The sequence below is a fragment of the Stegostoma tigrinum genome, chromosome 7, assembly GCF_030684315.1.
Source record: "Stegostoma tigrinum isolate sSteTig4 chromosome 7, sSteTig4.hap1, whole genome shotgun sequence".
NCBI classification, from domain to species: Eukaryota; Metazoa; Chordata; class Chondrichthyes; order Orectolobiformes; family Stegostomatidae; genus Stegostoma; species Stegostoma tigrinum.
Genome location: NC_081360.1, coordinates 10,469,110 through 10,495,796, shown reverse-complemented (window position 1 = coordinate 10,495,796; position 26,687 = coordinate 10,469,110). Strand labels below are relative to the sequence as shown.

Genomic DNA, 26,687 nt, shown 5'->3' with positions numbered 1-26,687 from the left:
ATTGGTATTGCATGATCTTTAGAGGTTAGTGCTACATTATGGTCTGCACATGATGAGTTATCATGTGCAAATGGATGCAGCCGAGTCAGGATTAAAGGATCGCTCATGTGCCAGCTCTCCAAAAGATATAAGCATAGATAAGCACCGTACCAGTGACTCAGATGAGGATTTTGATAAGGTGGCATAGAGGAGAACACTGATAAATGGTTCATTGGCAAGCCTACTAAACAGCCCTTAGCTATATCAAGAAGCAGGGCAGAATCCATTGCCAACACTGTACCGAGCAACGTGGCTGAACTGATTGCAGCCACAGCTCCTCTACCCTATTAAAACCATGCTGGACTACGGTGCAACATTTGGTGGATGAAATCTTAGTTTTTGCTACTGCAAGGACAGGAGTCACCTAATGTCTGAATGTGTCGTAAAGCTCAGACGGATGTGGTGAGATTTTTGCTTGGAACTGTGAAATTTCAGGCTGCTGCCATCATAGTTACAGATCTTTGTGGTCAAAAGGAAAGCTCTTACAAATATCAGTCAATCTAGCCTCCAATATGAGCCAGATTACCAAGGCATCATCCGAGGGGAATGCCTGTGCCATTTTGGAGCCGAAACCTCTTGTCCAATCCCAGAATGGCATAATTCATGCTCCAACCAGTGGTATTCTACCAGTGCCCTCACTGTTCTTACATCCTAGATGTCCTCTTCCTGCCTCAGCCATATGGTAGAAAGGGGAACATCTTTGCAAAGGGACAGTCTCCTTTCTACCTACCAATCCTGTTGCAAACTCAGATACATCAAAACTACTTGTTGCAGCCTTTGTGCAAAAGGGTCACTAAAACTGCTGACGTTTCAGCAACACTCTCTAGCAATCCCAACAACTCACAACATAAACATGGTAGCAATAAAAGCAGGTCAGGCTAGGAATACTACAGAGAGTATCTCACTTCCCAAATCCACAAAGCCTATCCCCCATCTCCAAGGCACTAGTTAGGAGTGTGATGGAATACTCCTCGCCTGCCTGGATGAGTGCAGCTCCAACAACTCTCAAGACACTGGACACCATTCAGGACAAAGCACTCGACTGGCACTACATCCAGAAACATCCACTCCCCCCACCACCAATGCTCATAGCAGCAGGGTGTACTCTCTACAAGATGCACTGCAGAAATTCATCAAAAATCCCCACACCTTTGAAATGCACAACCACTTCCATCTGGAAAGACAAGGGCAACAGATGGATGGGAATATCATCATCTTCAAGTTCTCCTCCAAGCCACTCACCATCCTGACTTGGAGATACACTGCCATTCCTTCACTGTCACTGGGTCAAAATGCTGGAAATCCCTCCCTAATAGCATTGTAAGTCAACCTAAAGCAGGTGGACTTAGTGGTTCAAGAAGGCAACTCACTATTACCTTCTCAAGGGCAACTAGGGACAGGCAATAAATGCTGGCCAGCCAGTGATGGCCACATCCCATGAATGAAGAAAAGAACAGCTACTCGACATTACAGTCAGCCATTTGGGAACCTGCTAGCGCACAAGTGACACAGGCATGCTTGTATCATTCCCAACATGGCTTTGCACCAAAAGCATTATTCACACCATTCTGTGGACCTCCAATTTCCATAGTACCAGCTCCAATGCAAAAAAGAGCAACATTCTTAAAATAAACCCCAGGGAACTACTGTATGTTTCCCGTGAGTTTGAAAACAACTGTTCTCTCTTACTCTCCTTTTGTTTTCCCTTAGACAATTTTGTAACCATGCTGCTGCTCCCCTTTAATACCATTGGCTTAAATTTTGCTAATTAGTCTATTCTGTGATACTTTATCAGCTGCCTTTGAAAGGTTATATTTGCAAAATCAACCACATTATTGAACACTGACACTTGCCATTTTTATGGAAGATTTTGATGAAAAGTAGGAGGCATGGTTAGTAAGTTTGCAGTTAACACAAAAATTGGTGGTATAGTCAACGATGAAAAAGGTTATCTATGCTTACAAAGGGATGTTGATTAATTGGGCCAATGGGGTTTAATTTGGATAAATGAGAGGTGTTGCATTTTGGTAAAATGGAGAAGGGCAGGATCTATAATGGTTAATGGTCAGGCTCTGGGTAGTGCTGTTGAACAGAGAAACGTAGGGGTTCAGGTACACGATTCTTTGACAGGGTGGTTAACAAGGCATTTAGTACACTTGCCTTCATTGCTCGAAGCATGGAGTATAGTGGTCAGGATGTTATATTGGGATTGTACAGGACAGTGGTGAGGTCGCTTCTGGATTAGTATGTGCAGTTCTGATCGCCCTGCTGTAGGAAGGATATCATTAAATGGAAGAGACTTTAGAAAACATTTACCTGGATGTTGCCAGTACTGGAGATTTTGAATTATAAGGAGGGGCTAGGTAGGATGGGACTTTTTTCACTGGGATGTAGGACATGGAGGGGTGATGTTGTAGAGGTTTATAAAATCATGAGGGGCATAGATAAGGTGAACAGCACAGTTACAACACTTAAAAGACATCAGGACAGGTACATGGATAAAAAAATATTTAGAGGGATATAGGCCAAGCTGGGCAGGTAGGATAAGTTTAATTTGGGAAACCTGGTTGGCATGGACAATTTGGACTGAAGGGTCTGTTTCCATGGTATATGATTCTATCAATCTTCTCTATTTTATTAAAGAATTCTATTTAAGTTAGTCAAACATGATTGGCTTTATGTATCTCTCTGCTGGTTGTCATTGACTATGTTACATTTTTTTATGTAACTTTGGAAAAACGCATCAGTATAAGGTTGAGTGACATACAGTTACCCAGTTTAGCTCTTATTTTGAACAATGGTGTAACATTTTCAGTCTTCCAGGTGCTAGTCACATCTAAGGAGGATTAGAAGATCGTAGCCAGAGCCTCTGCTATTTCCACTCTTAGGATCAAACCTAGATTGCTGAGTAAGCTATCTGGACCAGGTGAGTCTTCTATTTAAGCATTGCTTTCATATTTTTATCCTATCCAACTGGTTTACCGCCTGTATTATTTCTGTAGACTGACGTATAATAACCATTCATAAACTAAGCTTGCTAACTTATAAACACAGCCAAGCCCTCAACCTCCACAAGATTGATACTGAAGCAAGTGAAAGTAAAATACAGTAAATGCTAAAGATCTTAAATAAGAACAAAACATGCTAGAAAAACTCAACAGGTTTTGAAGCATCTGTAGTGAGAGAAACAGAAAAAATGGCATCGGTCAAATGACCTTTTCCCGGAACTGGAAGAAGGAAGGCTAGTTTCACATTTAATTGCATTAGAACTTTATAGATGTTGGCGTACAGGCACAGTGTCTCACATCCAGCTATCTGAAAACCTAACAGATCCAAAAACCAGACAGTCTTATAAGCTGCCACGTGTTCAGTTTAAATTTTATTAGATGATTTAATTTCATTTATTATTGCGACATGAACCTAGGTACAGTGAAAAGTTTTGTTTTGCATGCAGGAAAGGCAGATCATATCATATGAAGTACATGAAGGTAATAGAACAGTTATGGCTGCAGAGTAAGCGCACAAAGAATGAAATGAACATTTAAATATAAATCTGACAGGTCAATTCAGAAGTCTGATAACAGTGAGAAAGAAGATATTCTTGAATCTGTTGGTCAGTGTGCTTAAGCTTTTGTATCTTCTGCCCAACAGAAGAGGTTGGAAGAGATTATAATTGGGTTGGAGGAGTCTTTGATTATGTTGGCTGCCTTCCCTCAGCAGGGAGACATATAAAAAGAATCAATGGATGGAAAGTTGGCTTGTGTGATGGGCTGGGCTATGTTTGCGACTCTAATTTTTTTTAAAAAAAACAGTCCTGGGCAGAGCAGTTGCCATACAAAGCCGTGAAGCATCTGGGTAGAATGCTTTCTATGGTGCCACTACAAAAATTGGTAAGAGCTTCTATGAACATGCCAGATTTCCTTTGCCTCCTGAGGAAGTAGAGGTTTTGTTGTGTTTGCTTGACTGTGGCATCAACCTGGGTAGACCAGGACATATTGTTGGTGATCATTACTCCTAGGAGTATGATGGTCTTAATTATCTCCACCTCAGCATCACTGATGTAGACAAGGCATTCCCTCCTCTTTGCTTCCTGAAGTCAAACACCAGCTGTTTTGGTTTGCTGATGTTGAGCAAGAGATCATTATCTTTACAACATGCCACCATGCATTGTCTTTCCTGTATTCTGTCTCATCATTGTTTGAGATCTGTTCTACAATGGTGGCGTTGTCAGCGAACTTGTAGATGGAGTTAGGGCAAATTTGGCCAGAGTCATGAGTGTGTAACGAGTATAGTAAGGGGATGAGTACACAGCCTTGCAGGACGCCAGTGTTGAAGTTTATTATGGAGGAAGCGTTGTTGCCAATTCTTGCTGACTACAGTATGTGGGTCAGGAAGTCGAGGTTCCAGTTGCAAAGGGTGGTGTCCTAACTCTCGGAGTCTGGAGATTAGTTTGGTTGGAATTATGGTGTTGTCTACTGCTCTGCCTTCAATCAGTAGGAGCCTGACATATGCATCCTTGTTATCCATTTGTTCCAGGGATGGTTGCAGGGCCAGGGTGATGGTGTCTTCCATGGACTTGTTGCAACAGTAAGCGAATTGCAAGAGATCAAGGCAGGCTGGGAGGCTAGAGTTGATGTGAACTATGACTAACCTCTCAAAGCACTTCATAATTATGGACGTCAGTAAATTAGTAAAATAATTTACCAGCTTGTTCCACTAGGTGGTTCATTGGAGCTGCTGAACTGTTGGTTTTATGCAGTCTTTTCTCATGCTGCAAATAGTTTGAGTGACCCCGATCCCATCTGATATAATCCAACCAAAATCCAACAAGGGCTCAATCCTGAAGTTCCTGGTTTTGAGACAGATTTTTACGCAGATTTTTAAGGATCTGGATGGGAGTTTGCTTGCTGAGCTGGAAGGTTTGTTTTCAGACGTTTCGTCACCATTCTAGGTAACATCATCAGTGAGCCTCCGACAAAGCGCTGGTGTTATGTCCCGCTTTCTATTTATCTGTTTAGGTTTCCTTGGGTTGGTGATGTCATTTCCTGTTCTTTTTCTCAGAGGATGGTAGATTGGCTCCAAATCAATGTGTTTGTTGATGGAGTTCTGGTTGGAATGCCATGCTTCTAGGAATTCTCGTGTGTGTCTCTGTTTGGCTTGTCCTAGGATGGATGTGTTGTCCCAATCAAAGTGGTGTCCTTCCTCACCTGTATGTAAGGATGCGAGTGATAGCGGGTCATGTCGTTTTGTGGCTCGTTGATGTTCATGTATCCTGGTGGCTAGCTTTCTGCCTGTTTGTCCAATGTATGTTTGTTACAATTCTTGCAAGGTATTTTGTAGATGACGTTTGTTTTGCTTGTTGTCTGTATAGGGTCTTTAAAGTTCATTAACTGCTGTTTTAGTGTGTTGGTGGGTTTGTGGGCTACCATGATGCCAAGAGGTCTGAGTAGTCTGGCAGTCATTTCAGAAATGTCTTTGATGTAGGGGAGAGTGGTTATGGTTTCTGGGCCCGTTTTGTCTGTTTGTTTGGGTTTGTTGCTGAGAAATCAGCGGACTGTGTTCATTGGGTACCCGTTCTTTTTGAATATATTGTATAGGTGATTTTCTTCTGCTCTTTGTAGTTCCTCTGTGCTGCAGTGTCGGGTGGCTCATTGGAATAATGTTCTAATGCAGCTTTGTTTGTGGGTGTTGGGATGGTTGCTCCTGTATTTGGTCCGTATGCGTTGCTTTCCTGTAGATGCTGGTTTGAAGTTCCCCATTGACTGATTTGGAGCCAATCTACCATCCTCTGAGAAAAAGAACAGGAAATGACATCACCAACGCAGGAAATGACATCACCAACTCATGGAAACCTAAACAGATAAATAGAAAGCAGGACATAACACCAGCGCTTCACCGGAGGCTCACTGATGATGTTACAGAGAATGGTGACGAAACGTCTGAAAACTAACCTTCCAGCTTAGCGAGCAAACTCACATCCAGAAACTCAACCTGAGCTACAAATCTTCTCAAAACTCGCTATTTTTAAGGATGTCTGTGGAATTCAAGTCTTCATTTTGGATGAACTAATGAGATAAAAGTGCAAGTGTAACAAGAAACTAGTGCCCATGATAAAAGATTTCAAAAATGAAACTCATTTATTTTGGCCATTTTGAAAACTAAATACGAATCTTGATATCGATTGCAAGGAAAAATTTCTAAATGCACCCAAATTTCAAAATAACATATCAACAAGGCTTTTGTAGGTTATGTCCACAATCTTTAAAGGGACTCGAGACAATGGAAAGAAAGCAGCTCAAGGTTAACAATGTACAGGCTTTGCACACACGATAAAGATAATTTTACCATTCAATTTGAAAACATTCAAGAGTTTTCATCATTCCCATCTTGATAAGAAAATTTCTTAGAAAATCATCAACCACTTCTCCTCCTTGGCACACAGGCTGCACTGGAACCAAATCATTCTCCTCAGCCTAAAATTCGAAAAAAAAAGTATTAGACAATTAAGCATTTATGCAAAGAAGAGCTTATTTTTGTTATTAAAGATCATAATCTAAATTCTGAACTTTTTAAACGTAATCATGGCATTAGGTTAAATATGGGTGATGAAACTGTCTACTAAGTACAATCAACTTTCCCTCAACTGGCAAATCAGCGCTCTTCCATCATCAATACCATCTGTGGTCAATTTAGCATGGCCATATCACCTACCCTGCACATCTTTGGACTGTGGGAGGAAACCCACACAGACACAGGGAGAATGTGCAAACTCCACACAAACAGTCACCCGAGGCTGAAATTGAACCTGGGTCTCTGCTGCTGTGAGGCAACAGTGCTAACCACTGAGCCACCGTGCCGCCCCAAGACAGTATTTTTTAAAATTCATCCACAGGATGAGGGCATCACTGGCTAGTCCATCTGTAATTGCCCAGAGGGCAGTTAAGAGTCATATATATGTCAGGCCACGTAAGGATGACAGTTTCCTTTCCTAAAGGATACTAATGAATCAGAGGGGTTTTTCCCTCACAATGGTTTCATGGTCATCATTACAGAATTATTTCTAGATTATTAATTATTTGAAATTCTATCGCCTGCCATGGTGGGATTCGAACCCATGTCCCCAGAACATTACCCCAGTCTCTGGATTAATAGGCTAATGGCAATGTCGCTAGGCCATCACCTACCCTGTGTATACTATGACAACTTGGAACATCCTGGCTGGTATATGATTTATTGTACCATTACCGGGGAGCAAACCTGTTTCATCAGGAATGTAAAAGAACATACCAGAACCTAATCAGGTGTAACTAACAATATGAAGTGCCAAGTTGTTGAAACTACAGAAAAGGACATCTGTACTTTAAACATCTTAAGCACCCTGACTTAAATGAGCACACGACCAACAGATTCGGTCAGAATTCTGATTCTTCACAGTCCTGTCAGATTTAATTATGAATGATGCTGGGCACTTAAATAATTCACAGGAGAAGCTACATAATGTTGAGCCCAGAAAAATCACGTAGAAAAGACTAGGTTGTACCATTTCAGGATATCTTCAGTTGGAAGCACAAGTAAATAAATCATAAATAAGTCATGCTATCACAAGTAATGGAGAAAAGCAAGGAGCAATCTTAAGGAGAACTTCTAATTTTGAAGATAGCTGACATTAATTGTACTAAGAAGTTTCCAGTCAGAATAAAATTGAACTGAAGGAGAAGGTGTAAAGGAACAAAAAGATAACCTTCAGGGAAGAAATTTTCACATACAGGCTGGAAACCTTACAAAACTGAAAGTTAGGGAAACAAATATCAGGTTCCTTGGTTAACAAAGGAGGTGCAGAATATGATGAAACAGGAAGAAAGGATATATAATGCATGTCAGGTGAACTTGTCAAGCAATAACTGGGTCAAATGCATTAAGAGAAGAAAGCAAAGAGAACAAAAATAAGACAGGCAAAAACAGAATGAGAACAGAATAGTTGTTAACAGAAAAAGGGATGCAAAAATCGTCCATCTCCAATCTTCCTTTAATGCCAGTAAATTATTTGTTCCTGAAATCTTCTTGCACAACTTCTTGTTTACTGTAGTACTTGGCCAAATCAATACCATTCTGGTACAACCTTTCCCATTCTGACGTGTGGTCTCTCCTCTTGCCACATTGCCACTGAAGATCTGCACTAGACAGCCTCCACTCACCACCCTCCAGATCATGAAATCCCAGCCATGACACCATTCAACAACACTTAAGTGTATGTGGCACTCCCACTACTCCCCAGAACCTGTCAGGAGATAGCAAGCCATCCCCCCAGCCAGTAACAAAGCTTCACTCCTTTCAGATGCTAAGATGTCACCCACAACCGAGCACTGACAACAGCGGCAATCTCTCCCAACCAGCACCCCATGAGGCAGTGGCCAAAACCAAAGGGACCCTGCAAGTTACAGCCTGCATAACAATTTAGAGGAGCTGAAATCTATCCAGACAAGAGCAACATCTATGCCGATCTTGTCAACTAGGAGGGGAGGGAGGCCACAGCTTTCATCCAACCAAGAGGAGCAGACCCATTCTGCAGACTGCTTGGATCTTGGAGGCAGAGACAACCCGCAAGAAAGGCTGGTCCTACCCAAAAATATGGCACCAGGTAGCAGCCACAACTTGGCCAAGAACAAGTGATGGCTTCAGCAGGTGGCCTGTAGCCCAATGAACAAAATTGCCAGAGTGCAGCACCACAGGCAGCAACAGCCTGGGTTCCACTAGAGCAACTACTGTAATTAAAGAGCTAAATTTAAAAGAAAACTGTAACAGGTACTTAATTTATCAATGCAGAATTTAAGCCATTTAAAACACTATTTCAACTTACAGGACATAGCTATAATGTTTCAATGTTGAATTTAGTTTCTGTAAAGGAAGGTCCTATACTACCCTTTTTTTTGCACAATGGGCATCAATGCTTAATTTGTTTCATTTACAGTGATCTATGCTGAGAGACGTAGGACAAGGCAAGAATATTTAATGAGTACTTTGCATTGGTGTTAAGAAGAAGAGAATGCTGACAGAATATTAGTATAAGTAAAGGCATTCATGATGATAATGAATGGGATGACAACTGATGGACAACACAATTACATACTGGATAGGTTACTTAGAGTGACTAAGTTGCTCATGTGATATTATAAGGTTCAGAACTTTTATAACTGTTCATAGATTGAAAAAAAAACAAAAGATAAACTTACAAGTAAAGAAGCAGCAATAACTCTCTCTGAAGTAAACTATTAAAGGGACAAGGACAAGGGACAAGAAATTGAAAACCATTAGCCAGGTCTGGCAAAAGGAGTGGAGATTACACAGACAAAACTGCTTTGACAACTGCTCGCTAAACCGGATGCTTTATTGCCACCAAGGACAATGACCGCCTGCAGAAAAATTTAAGGAGTTAACTACAGGAAAGCTATGCCTTCTAACAGACAGTTAAGGCCAAATTTAACGATGAACAATGAAGCTACTTCTGACAAAAAGGCAAGCTGCAGGCTTATAGCATTTTGGATGAAAGGACTTTAAGAATCATCAATATATCACCTCACAGGACCTGAAGGAAAAAAAATCCATACAAGAATCAAACATCAGAACTCCACCCCCCACAACTTCGAAGAACAAGGCTGTACAATGATAGAACCCCACCGGAGAACGGCCACCATTGGTTGAAATCCTGGCCAGAGTCCACCATTAATCAGGTAATAGCCAAGCTAAGTTGTGAGGCTTAATTTGCTTACTTGAGGGTTCTTATTTTTGTTGCTATATGCAATAGTTTAAATCACTGTTTCATTACTTGATTGTCTGTGAGATTTCTTAATAAGTAACCAAATTAAAAGTAGTGTTTAGTGATTTACCCACAAAAATTGGCATCCCTGAATGGGCTTCAATGAGAATTGACTTTAGGTTGTTCAGAAGTCAAACTTACCAGCCTTGTATTCTCAGAAATCCTGCCTGAACCCATTATAAGAGGGCAGCTGCCCCGCATTGTGGCCAGGGTTTCATGTGAGTGAATGAGGATTCAGGCAAAAAATTTTCAGAATTAATTGGAACATTTAAATTTGTGTGTTATTTAATTTAGCTTTGGAAATTAGCTTTGAAATCATGGCAAACAATCAACCTGAATGGGCGAATTTAGTTAAGGAATACTTGAATAAGAAATTGCCAAAGTGGGTACAGCGTAGGGAACCTTGGAATGTTATAAGCCCTGGGGTACCAGATTATTTGTTAAAGTCAGTTAGGATCCATGGGTAAGTGTGTACCCAAAGAGGAAAGGCTGATGGAAATTTGTTATCTTTTTGCATAAACAAGGTGTGTGAAATAAAGCAGAGAAATGTTGAGGTAGGTGAGTTAAGTCCAAAGTTGAGGAATACAGTCAGAAAATGCAGTGCTAATACCCCCAAGACTGCCAGTCAGGAAAGGACTTACAAAACACAGAGTTAAAGGAAAAGGTTAATCCCTAGAGATTGCCAATCAGGCAAAAATAGATTGCCTTTTAAATACCAAAGTCAACTTGAGACAGCAAACAAAAATGCCAAGAAGGCACAGAAACAAGTTTGAAACAAGAAATTAAGACCCAGGAACTGAAAAGTAAATGTAAAGATCTCCAGGCAACACTTAAAATACGGCATTCTGTCCAGTATAAGCAACAAAGGTAGAACACTGATCATTCTAAATGCCAACAAGAAATTGATGCCTTAGTCACAGCTTTCCAGCGAGAGAGGGTTTCACTGTCCTTTGGGGTCCAGACAAAAATGAAGAGATAAGAAAAGTGATCTAGATTGAGAGGGATAGTACGAACTGCAGATGCTGGAGAATCCAAGATAACAAGGTGTAGAACTGGAAGAACACAACAGGCCAAGCAGCATCAGAGAAGCAGAAAAGCTGATGTTTCGGGCCTAGAAACGTCAGCTTCACTGCTCCTCTGATGCTGCTTGGCCTGCTGTGTTCATCCAGCTCTGCACCTTGTTATCTCTTGATCTAGACTGAGAACCAGTTGAGGGTAAAGGCTTATAGAATTCAGATCAGGACTGGAGATACGATCATGATCCTAACCACTATATTCAAACAAAGGTTCTCAATATCCCTCTATACCAGCTATATCATCCAAGTCACAGGAATCAACGCTCCTGCCCACCATGACAACATGTCAAACGTGTCAAATCTCAGACGCATCTCAGCCTTCAGTGCAGGAGGTTAAGGAGGAATCCACAAATGGCTTTGGGACCTGACAGCGAGCTGAAGCAGTCTCCTTTGATAAATTGAATGAATTCTCTACAGTCCAAATAGGACTGCAAGACAGTACTCCTTCTTCCGACACACAACTACACAGGTATTGCTCAGAATGTACCTACTTTTACACCAGGCAATGCCCCTTATGAGCTGCTTGCTGCCACCAACAGAGGTCACACAGCCTCAAAAAACAGAGGGGATGAAACTTTTGCTTGCTTGCTAAAGTGATTCAATATGTGCTACCCTTTCTGATCCACAAAGCATAGGTTTGGGGTGGGGGAAATTGCTAACAGACATGGAGAAGACAAGATAACAAAGTGTGGAGCTGGATGAACACAGCAGGCCAAGCAGCATCTCAGGAGCACAAAAGCTGACGTTTCAGGCTCAGGCCCTTCATCAGAGAAGGGGATGGGGAAAGGGTTCTGAAATAAATAGGGACAGAGGGAGAGGCGGACCAAAGATGGATAGAGGAGAAGATAGGTGGAGAGGAGAGTATAGATGGGGAGGTGATAGGTCAGTCCAGGGAGGACGGACAGGTCAAGGAGGTGGGGTGAGGTTGGTAGGTGGGAAATGTAGGTGCGGCTTGAGGTGGAAGGAGGGGATAGGTGAGAAGAAGAACAGGTTAGGGGGGCGGAGACGAGCTGGGCTGGTTTTGGGATGCAGTGGGGGAGGGGGAGATTTTGAAGCTTGTGAAGTTCACATTGATATCTTTGGGCTGCAGGGCTCCCAAGCGGAATATGAGTTTACCACTGGGCTGCAGGGTTACCTTGAAAGCAATACGACATAACAGAAGGGACCCGATAGATGGGCTGAATAAATGTAGACAAAAGGAAATCATTACACCAACTGCATTTGCCTGTCAATCCTGGAATCAGTTTATAATTGTATTTGGGATCCAGCAAAGAAACAGCCTTGATGATAGACAGCGCAGTGTTTGATTGCGTACTCTAATGGAACATTCCAGTAAGGCATCAAGGAAAGTCTGTGAAGCTTTTGACCCCCAGGATAATACATTCTTAGAAGTATAGGCTCTTGGGCAAATGGCTTTGGCACGGCAAAGGGCAGAGTACTTCACCATCCTGGATATTAGTAATGGATTTTGGTCCATTCTTTCAAAAATGGGAACAACAGCATAAATTTGCACTTATCTTTATACACAACAGTTTACTTGGACCTGTTCCACAATTCTCTATCTGTATTCCAAAGATTAATTAGCTGAGGGACGAAAGCGTTTTTCCAACCCCAACTGCCTAGACAGACAGAGGTCAAACAGGAACACCTGGTCCAGCTGCACGCGCTTTTAACATTGGTCACAGATCTAGGATTGAAAGTTAACCCTAAGAAAACACAGATCACGAAGCAAGAAGTCTCTTACTTGGGTACAGCGGTAAGTTGGAAATAGATAGGAAACGGACTTATGCTATGTGTAATCTGCCATTACCTAAAGATGTGGGCGCCTTGAGATGGTTCCTAGGATTAGTTGGGTACTATAGAAATCGCATTGACAACTTTGCTACTTGGCCACTTGCAGAACAACTAAAAATGAGTACTCTGTGGGAATGGACAGAACAACACAGAAATGCAGTCTGTTGTTGAAACGAGCATTAGTTCATGCCCCAACACTACAGGTTCCAGACCCACAGCTACCCTTTGACCATGAAGTCACAGCCATGAACACCACACTAACAGCTGCAATGTTACAAAACAGACATCAATATTTAGGTCCTATCTCCTACACCTCCAGTCTACCAATGCAAGCAGAATGATGTTTTACGTTCCATGAAAAGCATTTGCTTGCTGTATTCTAGGGTGTACAACACTTTAGACACATAATTCATCTTAATCTCTCACCATTCTAACAGAACACACTCATATCCAATTAATGTTGGATAGACGTCTTCAGGATTGTAACATGAGAACAGAATAGCCCGACGGACCGTTGTGTCACAAGGCGTACACATTACAGTAGAAAAAGAGAAATGGATCTTTTCGGCAGAGAACATGTTGTATTGGGGTGAACAATATATGTGTGTTGCAGTCGAAACAAATAGCCCCAAGGTACCACTTCTGCCAAGAACAATGAGAGAATACAGAGAGCTGATTTAAAATCTTTATCGATGGCTCCACCATGGTAGATGATAACGGGAAAACAGGATGTGGCATTTATGTAGAAACACCAACTGGGGAAATACATGATGCTCTCTTTTTAAGAATTACCAAACAGTATGGCACCCATGCAGCAGAATTAGCAGCAGTTGCCTGTATAGTAAGCCATCTTAAAGACATTCCAACCCCATTAGATCTTTAAAAGGTAGCAAGAACCACAGACGCTGGAGTCAGAGACAACCCACTGTGGTGCTGGGGGAACACGGCAGGCCAGGCAGCAGAGGAGCAAGACAGTTGACGTTTCAGGCTGGGAAGAAGGGTCAATTTTTCTGCTCCTCTGACGCTGCCTCACCTGCTGCATTCTTCCAGTTCCATATTGCGTTGTCCCATCAGATTTTTACTCTGATAGCACGCAAGTTTGCAATAGCCTAACAGATTTTCTCCCACTTTGGGAAGCAAGCAATTCTGTGTCAGCCAGTAGGAAATCATTACCTTCAGCACCAGTACTAAAATATATCTTAGAACAGACAAAGGATGGAGAATTTGGAATTATTAAAGTTAAAGCCCGCCATAGATCATCCCCAAAATGAAATGTCTGTGCAGATGAGATAGTGAAGTGAGGGACCCAAGAGGACAAGCCTTGGCAATCCTGGTAATGACTAAGACTGTGAGTGCAGTGAAAGTATATCAAACTAAAAATGATCTGATACAAGCTCAAAAGCAAAGACAAAGATTTGGTGAGAATCCAACAACACAAATCGCCCGACAAATATAAATTTTGGAAGAATAAAATTCAGATTAAGGGTGGAATGCTGTTAAAAGAAAGTAAGTATGTCGCATGCTAGGGTGATAGGAATCAACTGATTTACATGGCCTATAATATACACAGACATCAAAAAAAGAGAATACCCAATGTCTTAAGGAATAGTGCTCGGAGCCAAAATCAGAGGACAATATGAGTCACTATGTGGATAACTGTTTAGCATGTGGACAGACAACCCAGATTCACATGAAAATAAAGGGGAGGTAATGGCCTAGTGGTGTTATCACGGGACTGTTAATCCAGAGACCCAGGAAATGTCCTGGGGACCTGGGTTTGAATCACACCATAGCAGATGGTGGAATTTGAATTCAATAAATATCTGGAATTAAGAGTCTAATGGTGGCCATGAATCCATTGCTGACTGTCGGAAAAACTCATCTAGTTCACTAATGCCCTTTAAGGAAGGAAACTGCCATTCTGATCTGGTCCGGCCAACATATGACTCCAGACTCACAGCAATGTAATTGACTTGCAGAGAGCAATTAGGGATGGGCAATAAAAGCTGCATAGCCAGTGATGCTCTCATCCTTTTGCATGAGTAAAGAAAACAAAAACTGAGGCATACCCGGTTGCCTCCATGCAAAGTGGGGCGGTGGGGGTGGTGGTGAGGGGCCTCGTATTTTCTGGTAATCATAGATACCTTTTCTAAATGTGGAACCAACATGGCTAATGTCACAGCAGCCATAGTAATGCAACAGGTATTCACTCAGAAGGTGCTCCCCAGAAACACTGAGTTCAGACCCAGGAAAACATTTTACTGCCAAACGTTATGCAACAATGTAATGGCCCTGTTAGGAACACAACACAAATTCCACACAGCACACCATCCTCAGTCGGCTGGGATAGTAGAAAGAATGAACAGAACCTTAAAGGGAATAATTCAGGAAATTGTACAACAGAACAGTAATCAGTGGGATGAAATCTTCCCTTACATCTTACGATCATAAGAAACACACCATCCAGTTCCACAGATTTTACCCCACATATGTTAGTGACAGGGAGGTCACATGAAAGGAATTGAGGGACTGTTATTGGTTGACCTCTCTGAACCAAACATCCAAGCTCTTAGCCACTAGAAAGCTATGGAAAGCAGAACACAAAATGTACCGGCCACTGTCCTAGCAACAGCAGTAAAAATAGGGAAGAAATAAGTACGAAGTAAGGCATACTTTGATGCCAAAATTAGGCCCAATGAATAGCTAGTAAGAGAGAAAATAATGGTGCATGACTCCTAATCTGCACATGTTTGTCACTAAAATATTTGGGACCCTATTCAATAATTGTTAAAGCAAGTTGATCGGTACACAAAATTTTACTGGTCATTGGTAAAACGGAATAAGAAGTGAATCAATTAAAAGCATTTGGGACTCAAAGCAATGTACATCATCACCATGTGTTCCTTAACAGCATGGAAAATGATGCTGTGAATTTACCTCATTAGCAGGGGGCTGTTGAAGGAGTTCACACGGATTGGAAGAACACAGCAAGCCAGGCAGCAGAGAAGCAGGAAAATTGATGTTTTGGGTAGGGATAATGAAGGAGCAAGCTCACTTTGTGGGACCAGCTTCTTCAGCAAATTCTAGAACTGTAAACGTTACGGAACTGACAATTTCCAATAACATTGAGACAGGTAATACTGTAAGCCCCAGACCACTACCTCAACAGCAACAACTGATAAGACCCAACAGTAATTACTGTCATCTCAATGCCATGAACCCCAATGTCAGCAATTAGTAATGCCTAAGGAAATAAACTATAATCGGTGAAATCAAAATGTAAAATCAAGATTTCACCTCAATGGAACAGAAACAGGCTAAGTCAATGCCTGGTTAGGGGCAACATAACGGACTAGCTTGCTGGGAAGTTTGAAAATTTATTTGTATAAATGGAAAAATGTAAAAAAGAGCAGGATTTATCTTAATTTTTCATTTTCTGCACTTTAGCCAAGCTGATTATTGGAATTATATTGCTGGCCTTTGCAAATGAAGTACTGAATTTTTTTTTCTGAATAAGGGGCTCAATCCGAAACATCAGGTTCCTGCTTGGCCAGCTTCACACCGTTTTATCTCAGATTCTCCAGTACCGGCAGTTCCTACTACCTCTCTACAGAATTAGCAGTTGGTATTCAGTGTTCAGTGGAAGTGGACACAGTGTGTTCAATGTAACAATAGATTCACCGTGGCTATGTGGGAATTTTGCCACTAACACGATCCGCACCCTCTCAATCAGAGACATGAAAGTCCATGTATTAGACTAGTCCAGTAATAGGACTCATAACACTGTGTGTACTTGATATGATGGTTGCGTGTTGTCCTACAAGCAACCCATACAGACATGGGGAAAATGTGCAAACTCCACATAGACAGAGGCTGGAATTGAACTCAGGTCACAGGCTTTGTGAAGCACCAGTGCTAACCACTGAGCCACCATACCACCCAAATCAAAAGGCATGGGATGAAAGTCGGAGGAGAGTACTGAGTTGGGCAATCAGCTATGATCATATTTAATTGCTGAGCAGACTCAAAAACCGAAATGCTTTACTCTTGCTCACGTTTTCTAAATTTTTTAATGTTTAAGCTCAGTGATTAAAAGGGATGACTCCAGTGGTATACATGGGAAAAAGGAGATTATTGCATAACAGCCAAGAAGGTATTATTCCTAAATGGGCTGCCCCATCCAAAACCGCACGATGTGTTCCACTCTATTCTGCCGTTCTGGTGCGGGTCAGATGGAATTAGTGGACATCCACGGGTGGAAGGTAGAGATGCTTAGCATCTTGTGACAAACTTAAAGAGGACTTCAACTTCTGGGTGAATCAGTTTTCTTATCCTAAGCCTCCATTACCCAAACACTTTGTCAAGGAAAGGCAAGTGTTGACAATGGTGTGAAGGTATCTAATGTACTACAGGCAATGAATTGAGCAGATGGTTTAAGAGACTAAGGAAACCAATTCATGAAATAATCTATGCAATTGGGAGTTAGACACACAAATCCATCCTGGGTCCATATCATGTCCCATGTGCCAGTAGTAACCCATGAGTCATTGACAGTAGCCCTTCTGTGGTGCACATGACATACCTTAAAGCAGAAACAACAACTGTCTAAAATTTCCAAGGTCCAGAAGCAAAGATCATCAAGAATTTCCTTAAATTCTCAAGATCCCTAAGAAGGTTCTACAGGATTTAAAAGGGTGGACTAAGCAAACTAGCAAAATATCTACTAAGTTATATGAAATGAAAACGAAAGAAAAAAAAAACACATGAAGTTTAACTACTGTAAAAAATTCAATCATCAGACAATGATCTATTGGTTAGAAATGAAACTAGCTCTAAATATATTTCAGTGTTTGAAAGGATGTGTAATAACCCATCAGTAATAGCCTGAATTATCATTGTAATGCTGAAGTGCCAGAGTATTGATTTAAAACAAACCATGACAGCACATATGATTATGTGGACTTTTCACCAGTTAACAGGATGTGTTTGATCATAGCATTGTATCGTATAAATATAATACAATTGCAAGACATAATGACGGTGTTACTGAACTTAGCCAAGGCTGAAGTCAAAGTTTACTAAACTTAAACAAAACAAGCAAGTCTTTACGAATTAATTGATCAAGCTGACTATGGAAAACACAGCACATTTGTGATGTTACCACTGGTCAAACTGATCATTTGCTGGACATGAGATAATGGGCTGATCATTTGCTGCAGTCTGGGCAATGTCAAAGTTTGAATGCATAGCTTGTTTGATTGGAAGAGAGCAGAAGAAAGCTTGCCTCAAAGCACAAGTGGCTAGCTCAGGAGGTCATCTGATCAGTAACTGAAAGATGAGACATAGCATGCTGATCACCTGTTTTGGTCTGATCCTTGGACATATTCATGTAGACCAGTTCATATTTGATTGTGAACACTGTATGGGTAAGATTGTTGCAGTATTTTCATAGTGTTATGAACAGGATGAAGGGCATAAACCCGAACGTCAACTTTCCTGCTCCTCTGATGATGCCTGACCTGATGTATTCTTCCAGGTCCACACCATCGATCTCACATGCAATCCAGCAGCATGGGACAAGAATCCTGCCAGCTTTTGGCTGCAATAGAGAGGCGGGAAAATAGCTCCCACAACAGCAACCACTGAAAGCTAACTAAAAATCCTTGATCTGAGAGAACTTGACGACACGCACTCAGGCTGCTTCTATTGTTCCAATTTTAAAAGAAACCTAACGCCTCATGAGTTGTTTATCTTTTCATAGACTGTTCCACACCTGTACCCCAATCTCCCTTCACAAAGAAACCTGGGCAAAAGACACCTCTTAAACCCACAACATCATCACAATATTGTACTTTGCTGTAAGAAAGAACATTGAGTACATACCATTGTTAGAACTGCTTTGGGTTAATGATATTCAGACTAAACCCAACGGGCTGGGTAATGCACATATAAAATTCTACATGGCCACCAGTAATCTCTCTTCCAATGTCAATTAAATAAATTAACAAGTAAGCTGCTTTAGGAGAGTGCAGAAGAGACTTTTCTGTGTAAATTGCCTGCAACATTTTCAATATTACAACAGTAACTGTAGTTCAATAGCATTTTATTTGTGGTGTTTTACCACTTTATGAAGTTCTGGGCTCATGATTTACATGATATGAGGGCAAGTTCTTGCTTTCTCTTTTCACTGTAGTTGAAATGAATGCTAACATAAGACTGGATGCATTAATTGCTCACTAAGTAACTATGCTGATAATTGAGGCAAAAATGCTTCAGAAAATAAGCAATCAACACAAAACTGCAAATATTTGTCAACCCTCAGGTTCAAAGTTACCACTGGGGGTTTAAAAATACCTTAAAAAATACACATTTAATAGCACACAAACTCAATGTGTGAAACGACACACTCAAGTCAATAAAAATCTCTTACTGTGGCCTTTAAATCTTCATTTCGTTGTTCTATTGTTTTCACGATATTCTCCAAACTTTCTTCTCCTTCTGGAATACTGATGTCATCATCAACAGGAATCTTAACAAAACAAAAATACAGACAAAACAACAGAAAATCATGGAAATTTTCAGATCAGGTAGTAGCTTTAGACAGAAAGATAGAGTTAACATTTCAAGTTGTGAATTTTTATCAGACTGAGAAAAAGAAACATAGCTTTGTTGGATATACAAGCTTCCCTGCAAAAGGGTCTTATCTGACACTTTTAGAATTTGTCCTATATTCAAGAAGAGCCTTACAAAATTTCAGACAACTTAATACCTTCTAGTGAAGTCGCACAGGAAAGAAAAGTGAGCATTTCTGATCACTGTCTACCCTGAGCCCCTCCCAACTACGCTGCCAATATTGAAAAACCTGCCTCCCAATACAATTTCAAAATCTCAACTTTGACCGTGCTTTCCACATGACATTTCTTCAGCTACTGATCTGCTCAATCACATTCTGACCTCCACCTTTGAAGCCTTTGTCCCCATTTAAACAATATTCTTACACCTTGGCCATTTCTCCAAAAGCTCCTTGTTTTCTGTTCCCCTAAGCGCAAGGGATGCACATTGAACAAATATGTAGGATAGGTTTACCCATCCGTACTGAGATGTAAGCAGGTCACATAAAGCATTACCAAGTCCTGCTCTCTGCTCCAAGGTCATGTTGAAAAATGAAGACAACCTCTAGTTTCAATACCATAAACCCTTTTCTCCTGTCTCTTCCCCCCAATCTTCAAAAATTGACAGGATAAATTAATGAATTATATCAATATTATAAAATTTATCTTTGTTCCATAATATATTTTCACAAAGGCTTCAAAATTATGTAAACATTCTTCAAGTTCACACAATTTCAAGATGGCGACGCAGGCATGGTAGGTAGCGTTTAAGCTCCTGAGCCCGTGCACTCCAGGCCAGCAATATTCTTTCATCTCTCTCCTTTTCATCTCCTTTTCTTTTTCTTTTCTTTCCTCATCTTCAAGGCCAGAGGTGTGTTGGCGGGGCAGTGATTACAGCATCAGTGTTGGCAAGGAAGCAGAGCCAGAGTCTCCTGGGTTTTCGACATTGTCATTGCTGTATGTGGTGTGGGGACTCTGAGACCTCAAAACACCTTGCAGAAGCCCTGGAGCTATGCTTGAGAATCAGTTTAAACAAGAGATGAAATCTATTTCAGTAATTTCCTTCTATTCTTTTCGTAACTCAAAATGGCACCGGATAGTGGTGCCAAAACACTTTTCACTGTATGTTCCTAAATATATGTGACAATAAAACCACGTGTTCATTCATTTAAACACAAAGAATATCAATGATAATAAAGTGTGAAGCTGGATGAACACAGCAGGACAAGCAGTATTTCAGGAGCACAAAAGCTGACGTTTCGGGCCTAGACCCTTCATCAGAGAGGGGGATGGGGTGAGGGTTCTGGAATATATAGGGAGAGAGGGGGAGGTGGGCCGAAGATGGAGAGAAAAGAAGATAGGTGGAGAGGAAAGTATAGGTGGGGAGGTAGGGAGGGGATAGGTCAGTCCAGGTAAGATGGACAGGTCAAGGAGGTGGGATGAGGTTAGTAGGTAGGAAATGGAGGTGCGGCTTGGGGTGGGAGGAAGGGATGGGTGAGAGGAAGAACAAGTTAGGGAGACAGAGACAGGCTGGGCTGGTTTTGGGATGCAGTGGGGGAAGGGGAGATTTTGAAGCTGGTGAAGTTCACATTGATACCATTGGGCTGCAGGGTTCCCAAGCGGAATAGGAGTTGCTGTTCCGGCAACCTTCGGGTGGCATCATTGTGGCACTGCAGGGGGCCCACGATGGACATGTCATCTAAAGAATGGGAGGGGGAGTTGAAATGGTTCGATTACTGCTTTTGTTGAAAATTGCTGTGTGAATGGGAAATTTAGACAAATATTTGGAGAAATTTAAACCACAAAGATGGATCAGCTGGGAACAGGCGATAATCAAAATAAATGAACTTTGGATTGCAACTGCGACCTGGTTTAGTTTAATGTTAATGGTGGGCTGTTTGGCCATGTGAGTAACATTTTAAGTGTTATAAGAACCTTCATCATCATCATTGGTGGTCCCTTGTAGACAAGGATGACTGTTTCATGGTGAGTTCATCGGTGGCTCTACATCCCAATGTGATTTCTGCAGACTCTGTCAAACCTGGGACAGAAGGTAGTCATGGGAAGAGGTGGTTGCAGTGTTAGTATGTTAGTGAGGTCCTTGCACTGTTTTCTTCTGGCTTCCGCTTTATCCCTGTTGGCAAGTTTCAAGGTGCTCAACACCTTCCCAGATATTCCTCTTCCACTTTGAACAGTCTTGAGCCAGTTGTTCCCTGATGTCAATGGGAATGCCACACTTCACTGGTGAGACCTTGACGGTATCCCTAAAGCATTTCCTCTGTCCACCTGGGGCCTGCCTGCCACTTCAGAGCTGGGAGCAGAGCACTTACTTTAGGAGTCTCATGTCAGTTGTACAGACAATATGCCCAGCACATCACAGCCAATCAAGGGTGGTCAGTGCCTCGAAGCTGGGATTGTTGGCCTAGTCAAGGACGCTGGTGATGGTGCATCTGTCTTCCCAGGCTCTGGGCCTACTGCAGCCATAAATCCCTACTCCAGAATAATATATTTATATATTTAATAAATATAATATTTATTTAAATAAACTCCTACCAGCACAGTAATTTTACAAACTGCCCCCCCACCGCCCCACAACCTTTGGTTCAGTGATTTAACAATCATAGGCTAAGCACCAGCACATGATAGGCACAATAGCAGCACTGTGCTATCTTTCTTGTCCTTTCCCCTACCTCCCGCTCGTCACACTTTGAACTTTGCACTGCCATAGTGGGAGTTGCTGCTGTTTGTCTGCACTCTTACTGCAGGCAATCTCCAGTTGTCTTGGATGACCGTCGCCAATGGACCAAGACTTTGTATTGCCAAGTTCTTGTAATAGCCTGTGTGCAATCATTTCCGCTGTTTATAAGTATTCTCACAGATGCAGCTTCCACACTCTCAGGATGAAGTTTGGTACCTGGAACATCAGTTGGCCTATACACAACCCTGCCAGTGACAGACTGGAACACCACACCACCATTATTGCTGGGAGCTTGGTCGATATGCTAATGAAATTGCCAGCCTGAGTGAAACCTGGCAGACAGAGGAAGGACAGCTCAAAGAGTAAGGCAATGGCTATACCTATTTCTGCAAAGACAAGGCCGAAGATCAGCGCCACATCCATGGAGTCAGCTTTGCTACCAAATTCGAACTGGTGGACCAACTCAAAGACTCCCTTTAAGGAATAAGCAAAACCTTATGACACTCTGACTTATCTTTACTCGGAATTGGAATGACATGGTATTCAGTGCATATGCAACAACACTTGATGCAGCAACCGAGGATGAGGAATTCTACACTAGCCTTGACCAATCTCTCCCGTGGGCCCCAGCAGTGAACAAATGAATTGTCCTCAGTGAGTTCAATGCCAGAGTCAGCAGAAGAGCAAACCTTTGAGATGATGTAATCAGGAAGACGGAATAGGAAAGCAAAACTAATGGCACTCTTCTTCTGACCAAATGCTGTAAACACAACCTCACCACCAACACACTATTCTATCAAAGGGACAAATACAAGAAAACATGGCAGCTCCCACGCTTCAACCAATGGCACCTCTTTGACTATGTCATTGTCAGAGCAAGGGATTGGAAACACATTAAAATCACCAGCGCCATGACAGGAGCCAACAACTGCTACATGGATCATCACCTGATCCAAGCCAGGATCAACACAAATATAGCTCCGCTGTAGCAGAGAAACAGAAGCAGTATCACAAGGAGCTCAACAATGAGGCACTCCAAGAGTGAAAAAGATCTCATACAACCAGCTCCTTTCCACAAATCTAATGACTCTCAGCGACACCAAGTCGAAGGATTCCAACAGCCTCTGGTCCATCTTCAAGGCCGTCATTATTAATGCCTGTAAAAACTCAGTCAGACTCAGGAAACATCAAAGCTGGCTTGATGAGAATGATCAGGAGATCCAAGAACTGATGAACTGGAAGTGCACAGCATTTCTGAGTATAAAACAGCAACTACACTCAGAAGAGAAAAGGCAGGCTTACAGGCAACTGAAGGCCAAGGTTTAACAATGAACCAGCAACGTAAAGAACAGGTGACGGGTGGAGAAAGCACTGGAGGCCTAACAAATGGCCGACAGCCATGATGTGCGAGGTTTCTTCTGTGCTGTCAAAACCACTTATTGGACCAAACACTCAAGATGCCACCCCACGGCTGGCCAAGGATGGAGTGACTTGTATCAGAGACAAAGAAGCCATCAAACAAATCTGGTGGGAAGCACTTCAGAGACGTCCTCCACCACGTCATAATCTTCTCTTATTTGATTAAATTGTTATATTATAGAATGTCATCTTTCTGTCATTGATCTGAAATCGATCACATTCTACAGCACACTACGCTCCACCAGCTCAACAACACTCCAGTCCTGCACAAAGTAGAGAAGGCCGTCTGGCAGCTTAAGAACAACTAGATTGATGTTGCAAACAATATCCCTATTGAGTCTTTGAAGTGTAGAGGAAGAGAGCTCCTGACACAGCTACATGACGTTGTCTGCCTTATCTGGAAAGAGAAGGGCATCCTGGGAGAGCTCAGAGATGCTACAGTTGTGAGCTTTTCCGATAAAGGGAACAAGTCTAGCTAAGGTAACTAAAGGGGAATCTCACTGCTGTCAACATTCAGAAAGTCATCACTAAGATCCTCCTCAACCATCTCCTCCCTGTAGCCAAGGAACAAGAACTTTAATTACTGCAGGTATGAAAAGTTTCCATGGCCATCACATCCTGAGGTGGGACTTTAACACGGATTCTCTGTTCCCAAAACAGGGACACCATCACTGTATTACATGACCTCCTAAAACACTTGGCAACAATGTACAGCTTCTCATATCCAAGAACCTTTCACCTGAATTTCCACATTCAATTACTTCCTACCATTGCACATTCATCTCACTTCAACTTTGCCGCAGAATGCCTACTTAGCTAACAGTCAACTACCCTGACAATCGTTTGCCGATAGCCAGAAAATCAGTATCAACAATTAGGATGACAGGAAACTCACACTTTTAAGTTTCCCAGCCATATCCTGTTCTCTTCCCCTATCGTCAAGACCAATGCATTTTGTTCTATCCACACTTTATTTCCAAAACATGGCAGCGATTTAAACTGTGAGAAACAGTAAACATGTTTTCTTGTGAAGTACTATGTTTTTGTTTCCAAAGAGAGATTACACTTGAGATGAAGCACCAACTACTATAATTGATAGCTTTTGAATACTGTAGCATGCTTTTTGAATCTTCTCTTATTTGATTAAATTATGTTACATTAGAGGGAAAATTCAGAACCATAACTACAATTTCACCAGAAAATAAGTAATTCCAAATCAATATTTGCCATAACAGTCTCCTAGAAAGATTAATTCATCTTAATTAGTCAAGATGCAGTGTCAGAATGCAAACAGCACTGGCCTTTTAATCAGCAAAAAGACGTGCCAAATAAGGAAGGCAAGCATGGAGAGATTTCAACTAGAAAACCAAACTTAGTAACGCCATGATCATGCATTTGCCACTATCAAACATTTTCTTGATGAAAAATTATGGCTGAAGGTAGCCATAGAATATATGTGAAAGTTTGATCGTTGCAATTTGGATGCCGATGGACAAGTAGCAATAGGTTGGTCTGGTTTGGAATTTGGGGTTTTCAATTTGTTTTGATAAAAACTTAATTAGAAAACTGCTAAGTAATGGTTTGACTTATTCTAAAACTTCTCACTTCCTTCAATAAGTTTAGAAAATGCAGACAATGTACATGCAAAAGCTACTTACTCAATTCAAATCCAAGTTAATTATTTGACTTTCACTCAAATTGTGGGTAACAGTCTATTGTAACCAGGGTTTGGCTTTAATCACTTCTGATCACAACTAGTTTTCCTCCATTTGAAAATCATGACTGTGAAAGTAGATCACAGCTATTTCTGTAAATACACCATCTATTGGTAAGATTCATGGTATAATGGGAGGTCTAGATGGACATAAAACAACCACTTCCATGTCTCTACTGGCTAGAAAATGAAATAGAGCAATAACTGATACCCCGCTTTAGAGACGTGAAGCAATTCTAGATGGAACGTTGCTACCGGAGCTATCACCAATGTCACAATATTCAATCACACTCTGGGGTAATGATTTCCATGGGTTTTTGACTGTTTGGGGAAAAGTGAGCCATCCTTAGTTCTGCTTGAAATTCAGTCTCTGTTTGAACTATGGCCTCTAGTTCTTAACTATCCTACAAGAGGAAACGTCCACTCTGAATTGACTTTGTCAGTTCTGTTTAATATCTTAAATACTTCAAATAAACCACCTCTCATTCTTCTAAACGATGGACAATGCTGGCCTAACCTGCTCAATTTCTCATCATATGACAAACCCTCATCGCTGGAATCAATCTCGTGAAACTCCTTCAAACTGCCAATGCAACTTAATCCCTCCTCAATTAAGGAAACCAAAACTGAGCACAATATTCACTAATGCCTTATACAGTTGCAGCATCACTTCCCTACTTTTGTACTTTATTCCTCGAGTAATAAACGGCAAATTCCATTTGACTTTCTTATTACTTGCTGTACCTGCATACTAGTTTTCTGTGATTCATGCACGAAGGTACCCAGTTCCCTCTGCACCGAAGCACTTTGAAGTTTCTAATCATTGACTTAATAAGTTGTTTTTTCTTCTTCTGACCAAAATAGATAACCTCACACTTATCCACATTAAATTCCACCTGCCAAATTTTGGCCCATTCACCTAACCTATCCACATGCACTCGTAAATTTTTTATTTCTTGATTGCAACTTACTTTCCCACTTATTTTTGTATCACCTGCAAATTTAGCTATGGTTACCTTCTATCTTTGCAAAGTCATTAAGATTGATTGTAAATAACTGGGGACCAAAAACTGATCTCAGTGACATGCCTCTTGTTAAACATTACGATCCAGAAAAAGATACATTTGTCATAACTCTCTGCTTTCTGTCAATTAGCTGATCCTCTATCAAAGCTAATATATTGCTTCCTAAACCCATGTGATCTTACCACGTGTGTTACCCTTTTGTGTGACATCTTATCAACTGCCTCTGAAATCCACCTGTTAGATTTACAGGATGCCCATTATTCATGTTGCTTGTTATATCTTCGAAGAACCTTAGCAGATTCAATTCTGGTCAAACACAATTTACCTTCATAAAATCATGCTGATTCTGAGGGACTGTGTTTCGATTTCCCAGATGCCCTGTATTATTTCCTTAATAATGGATTTGAACAATTTCCCAATGAATGATGTTACGCTAATTGGACTATATTTCCATATTGTCTGTCTCTTTCCCTTTTTGAATAAGGACATTATATTAG

At 41.3% G+C, this 26,687-nt stretch overlaps 1 protein-coding gene across 4 annotated transcripts in view; it reads right to left on the bottom strand.

Moving 5' to 3' along the window:
* Positions 1–26,687, bottom strand: part of LOC125453945 (sperm-associated antigen 16 protein) — an 825,922-nt gene that overhangs the window by 789,069 nt on the left and 10,166 nt on the right. For 2 of the 4 annotated variants that reach the window (XM_059647037.1, XM_059647038.1), the window contains exons 3-5: positions 19,154–19,252; positions 9,270–9,305; positions 6,385–6,512 (exon numbers count right to left, since the gene is read on the bottom strand). In XM_059647037.1, the coding sequence (XP_059503020.1) occupies positions 6,385–6,512; positions 9,270–9,305; positions 19,154–19,252 (263 nt within the window). The remainder of the gene's footprint in view (positions 1–6,384; positions 6,513–9,269; positions 9,306–19,153; positions 19,253–26,687) is intronic. The other 2 variants (XM_059647039.1, XM_059647040.1) reach the window with 1 other exon arrangement.